Source organism: Chiloscyllium plagiosum, unplaced genomic scaffold, assembly GCF_037043375.1.
Source record: "Chiloscyllium plagiosum isolate Xiang-an unplaced genomic scaffold, Cpla_swu_hap1 HiC_scaffold_26, whole genome shotgun sequence".
NCBI classification, from domain to species: Eukaryota; Metazoa; Chordata; class Chondrichthyes; order Orectolobiformes; family Hemiscylliidae; genus Chiloscyllium; species Chiloscyllium plagiosum.
The window spans coordinates 52,935,864-52,941,583 of record NW_028270164.1 but is presented as its reverse complement, the minus strand read 5'-3'; the positions used below and the strand labels follow the sequence as shown (position 1 = coordinate 52,941,583).

At 47.5% G+C, this 5,720-nt stretch overlaps 1 protein-coding gene across 1 annotated transcript; it reads right to left on the bottom strand.

Moving 5' to 3' along the window:
• Positions 1-556: 556 nt before the first annotated feature.
• Positions 557-5,410, bottom strand: LOC148145171 (uncharacterized). Its single transcript, XM_087973817.1, has 2 exons — positions 4,918-5,410; positions 557-2,834 (listed from the first exon to the last, which is right to left on the bottom strand). Exons 1-2 carry the CDS (start codon positions 5,351-5,353, stop codon positions 2,635-2,637), a joined length of 636 nt encoding a protein of 211 aa, XP_087829943.1. The 5' UTR covers positions 5,354-5,410; the 3' UTR covers positions 557-2,634.
• Between the last annotated feature and the right edge of the window lie 310 nt (positions 5,411-5,720).

Below are 5,720 nucleotides of genomic sequence, written 5' to 3'. Positions count from 1 at the left end.
AAAGGGGATATGGCTACGTGTCTTATTAAATGGTGCACCTGGAACATTAAGGAAAGTCAATCGCCTGTTAAAAGGAAAATGGTGCTTTTGAGCCTTAAGAGGGAAAGGGTTGATATCGCTTTGTTGCAGGAAACCCATCTTGATGATGGGGAATACCTGAAATAACAACAGGAGGGTTATGACAGGGTATTCTTTTCATCCTTTACTACTAAAAGTAGGGGAGTGGCAGCCCGACTTGAGTTATTTGGATATAGATTTGTCAGTTATCTTAACTAGGGTGTTTGTTTAACCAGGATGGTTAGATTTGTCAAGCCCTGGACCCTGGAGGGGGTCTCCTGAGCTAACACAGGTATATATACAATGCTCCTGTTCCTTTGTTTGGGAACTTTGTGTTGAGCATAGCTGTTCTGTATTTTGGGGGGTTTGTGGGGGGGTTTTTTGCCTTTTTTTGGTGTTGCTTTGTACAGTGTTAGGGTTTGTCTTGTATTCTTGTCATGATTTGGAGATGCCGGTGTTGGACTGGGATGTACAAAGTTAAACATCACACAACACCAGGTTATAGTCCAACAGGTTTAATTGGAAGCACACTAGCATTCGGAGCGACGCTCCTTCATCCGGTGGTAGTGGAGGGCTCAATCCTAACACAGAATTTATAGCAAAAATTTACAGTGTGATGTAACTGAAATTATACATTGAAAAATTGATTGTCTGTTAAGCCTTTCATCTGTTAGAATACCGTGATAGTTTCACATCTTTCATGTGTAAATCACAAAACCTTTTATTGAAAAAGTTGCATTCTCGGATTAGCTGTTAACAATGGTGATAGCTGGACAATGTGTTGAAGGTTCTGGATTAGTGGTGCTGTTAGAGCACAGCAGTTCAGGCAGCATCCGAGCAGCAGTAAAATCGACGTTTCGGGCAAAAGCCCTTCATCAGGAGTAAAGGCAGAGAGCCTGAAGCGTGGAGAGATAAGCTAGAGGGGGGTGGGGGTGCGGAGAAAGTAGCACAGAGTACAATAGGTGAGTGGGGGAGGGGATGAGGTGATAGATCGGGGGGAGGGTAGAGTGGATAGGTGGAAAAGAAATAGGCAGGTAGGACAAGTCATGGGGACAGTGCTGAGCTGGAGGTTTGGAACTAGGCTGAGGTGGGGGAAGGGGAAACGAGGAAACTGTTGAAGTCCACATTGATGCCCTGGGGTTGAAGTGTTCCGAGGCAGAAGATGAGGCGTTCTTCCTCCAGGCATCTGGTGGTGAGGGAGCGGCGGTGAAAGAGGCCCAGGACCTCCATGTCCTCGGCAGAGTGGGAGGGGGAGTTGAAATGTTGGGCCACGGGGCTGTGTGGTTGATTGGTGCGGGTGTCCCGGAGATGTTCCCTAAAGCGCTCTGCTAGGAGGCGTCCAGTCTCCCCAATGTAGAGGAGACCGCATCAGGAGCAACGGATACAATAAATGGTATTAGTGGATGTGCAGACAAAACTTTGATGGATATGGAAGGCTCCATTACGGACTTGGATGGAGGTGAGGGAGGAGGTGTGGTTGCAGGTTTTACAATTCCTGTGGTGGTAGTGGAAGGTGCCAGGATGGGAGGGTGGGTTGTAGGGGGGCATGGACCTGACTAGGTAGTCACGGAGGAACGGTCTTTGCAGAAGGAGGAAAGGGGTGGGAGGGAAATATATCCCTGGTGGTGGGGTCTTTTTGGAGGTTGGGGAAATGTCGGCAGATGATTTGGTTTATGCGAAGGTTGGTAGGGTGGAAGGTGAGCACCAGGGGCGTTCTGTCCTTGTTACGGTCGGAGGGGTGGGGTCTGAGGGCGGAGGTGCGGGATGTGGACGAGATGCGTTGGAGGGCATCTTTAACCACGTGGGAAGTGAAATTGTGGCCTCTAAAGAAGGAGGCCATCTGGTGTGTTCTGTGGTGGAACTGGTCCTCCTGGGAGCAGATACGGCGGAGGCGGAGGAATTGGGAATACGGGATGGCATTTTTGCAAGAGGTAGGGTGGGAAGAGGTGTTATCCAGGTAGCTGTGGGAGTCGGTGAGTTTGTAAAAAATGTCAGTGTCAAGTCGGTCGTCATTAATGGAGATGGAGAGGTCCAGGAAGGGGATGGAGGTGTCAGAGCTCCAGGTAAATTTAAGGTCAGGGTGGAATGTGTTGGTGAAGTTGATGAATTGCTAAACTTCCTCGCAGGAGCACGAGGTGGTGCCAATGCAGTCATCAATGTAGCGGAGGAAGAAGTGGAGAGTGGTGTTGGCCCCCTGTGTTCTCTGTCTATGACCTGATGTTCAGATTGATTCTAATCTAAAAAGTGAGATAATGGAGTTTTACATGAATTCATGCAGTTTTTGAGCTCAGAGTTCAACATGAATGCATGCAGTTTTTGAGCAAAGTACAATGTAACCCTGCAAGTACAAATTCACCCCACAAAATATATGTGTGCATGTGGGTCTTTGTCTGTCTGTGTCTGCATGCAATCATGTAGAACTCTGAGCTCAAAACCTGCATGAATTCATGTAAAACTCCGTTATCTCACTTTTTAGGTTAGAATCAATCTAAATATCATGGCATAGACAGAGAACACAGGGGGCCAACACCTTCAACAAATTAACAAGCTGGTCAGGTGTCAGTGTCTGCAGCACACTCAGGGCTTATTTACTTTTGCAAAGATAGCCTGAAAGAGTTTCCCCTTGTCTTGTTTGTGGTCCATGTACACATCGATAAATCCCGTGTCACGGAGCGCAGCCATGTATGGCTCAGGTGGCCATTTTGTGTCCTTCAACAATCCAGCAGCAACGACTTTCTTCAGAGCTTCCAGGGTCAAGGTGGTGACCATCAGCCCCCCTGTCAAATAACAGATAAATACTCAGCTTTCTGAATTCTTGGAAGGTATGTAAAGAAGGAATCTCAATGTCAAGATCTTCTAGTGAAGAAGTAATCACACCAGTGGAGTCAAGATGGTGGGGATTTTGGAAGCAGATATAGTGGCCTACTGTCCTCTGAGGTGAGGGAACAGAAGTTAAGTGGGAAGTGGAAACAGTCACGAGCTGGGATTTTCGAGGGGACTTCTTCTTATCGAGCTCAGACACTTATTCCTTGACCATCAAAACAAATGTGGAAGACCAATTAGAAGGCTTCCAGCATTGGAAGAGCAGCTGATTGTAAGGGAAGATAACAAAAGAGAGAGGGCTTCAATATGGAGATCCCTTTCTATGAATGTGTCAAAGTCTTAATGAAAAAAAAGATTCAGCAAACAGGCCAGCAATGAAGGGAAGCTGGGGAGTGCCCCTTCAAGTTGGCTCATGGCTGCTCCGGTGACTCAGGGAGTAGGGGGAAGCCTCTGGGAGAGGGCAGTTTCCTGCTGGAAAGCAGCTTCCTTGAATTGGCTACTGTTAATGAGCTACCCACACGTGAAAGAATGGCCTTGAGGCAGGAAGGAGCCTCAGGTCCGCATGTCAGCCAGTGGGGCGATTTGTAGCTACAGCCCTCATCCCATCATGGTGGGTACTAAATATCCTGCCTACTGCCTGGATTATCTAACTCTGGAAGAATCAGGGTTGTGATGAACAGGAGGTTGTGGATAATTAAGGGCAGGAATATTGGCCTCTACCTATTGCCCCTCCCTACCACCTCATTGCACTGGGTTCATTGCACATTGACACCTCAGAATGCATGAACAATCCATAGCAAAGTCAAGTAGCAGCTTTCAAGGAATTGCTACTGGTCCAGAAATCTGAGAGGTTCAGTCAGTCGAGTATGGTGTTTCAGCCCGCAGCTTTGAAGCTGCTCAATGATGGTTATGATTCAATCAAAGTACTGGAAATCACAATGGATGTGGTCAGAGTAAATAGGGAGAAAATGTTCCCATTTGCGAAAATATCGAGAATGAGAAGGCACTGATGGTTTGTAATTGGCAAAAGAAGCAAAAATGACATGAGAAAACCTTTTCCATGCAGCGAATGACTCCAGGAATCGTGGGGTCTGATTTCCAGAGCAGTACCCCAGTGAATTGTAACAATGGGCTGAGCTCCTCCTCTTATATTGTACTATTGATTAGATTACATTACAGTGTGGAAACAGGCCCTTCGGCCCAACAAGTCCACACCGACCCGCTGAAGCGCAACCCACACACACATTTACCCCTTTCCTAACACTATGGGCAATTTAGCATGGCCAGTTCACCTGACCTACACATCTTTGGACTGTGGGAGGAAACCGGAGCACCCGGAGGAAACCCACGCAGACATGGGGAGAACATGCAAACTCCACACAGCCAGTCGCCTGAGGCGGGAATTGAACCCGGGTCTCAGGCGCTGTGAGGCAGCAGTGCTAACCACAGTGCTACCCTGCCACCCACTTGACTATATTGTTGTAATTATTGACTGATTACATAATTATTGGGCGTGGATTCTATTTTTAAAGATGCTTTTCCTCGACCAGAGAATCTGTGGCTGCTGGTCAGGATGGTGAGGGAGTTATATGGATGGGGTAAGGAGAGGTTACAGAAGAGTGTCCATTCATGCACCAGTCCCTCATAGTTCCAGAAGAAAACTCACATACGTCGTTTAGCTATTGTAGTCTCTCTAACTTTAAGTAAATCTGCGTTTGACTACCAGGCTAATCAGTGACATGTCAATCAAGGGAGATTAGTTGATATGTGACCCCACCATTCCATCCTGACTGCACCATTTCCCTTGAGGTATAGGATTTTTCAGAATTGACCAGCACAACACTCTCTGAATTAGTGGTGCTGGAAGAGCACAGCAGTTCAGGCAGCATCCAAAGAGCTTCGAAAGCCCTTTTGCCCGAAACGTCAATTTCGAAGCTCTTTGGATGCTGCCTGAACTGCTGTGCTCTTCCAGCACACTGATCCAGAATCTGGTTTCCAGCATCTGCAGTCATTGTTTTTACCAGCACAACACTCTACCTGGTTTCATAACTCGGTAAATCTCTCTGCATCCAGATTGCAGATCAGGCCAGTAGTAGTAACAGTTGCAGTGAAATACTCTGTCCACCACGTTGTCTTCCAGAGGGATATGTTCCATACTGCCGTGAAACAATGTCACCTTCCCGGTCTGAATATCAGGCTGCAACCTCCTGCTGGCTACACGGTACATGTATTCAGAGTAATCCAGCCCATAGAGCTTGCCCTTCGGCAGCGTAAGGCGTTTAGCAGCTTCCTGCAGACCGAGCCCTGGTCCAAAGCCCAGTTCCAGCACCACACTCTCAGGCTGAATGTCACACAGTTTGACAGCATTCACTTCCACCAATTTACCCTTCCCCTCTAAGAACTTTTTCACCATCCATCCCCAGGGACCCTGCGTTGGTTTGCTCAGTTGTTTGGTGAGGTGATCGAAAAGCATTGCTGCTGCTCACAGAGCTGTGAAAAGTTCCCCTTCCTGTTGCACAACGTGGAACCTCAGCCTTGATGGATGATTGACACAACACCAGGTTAGTCTAACAGGTTTAATTGGAGGCACACTAGACCTTTTGGACTATAACCTGGTGTTGTGTGATGTTTAACTTTGTACACCCCAGTCCAACACCAGCATCTCCAAATCATGGATGATTGACAGCTTGGATGACGATACACTGTGATCCCAGCATCAGTTTACAACCAGACTGAGCCAGTCAGCTGGGCTGAGAGTGTGTACATTAAACTGTTGTTGTTCAGTGACAGTGCTGAGCAAACAGACTGAAAGCAGCCAGAGCACAGCGAGACTCAGAGAA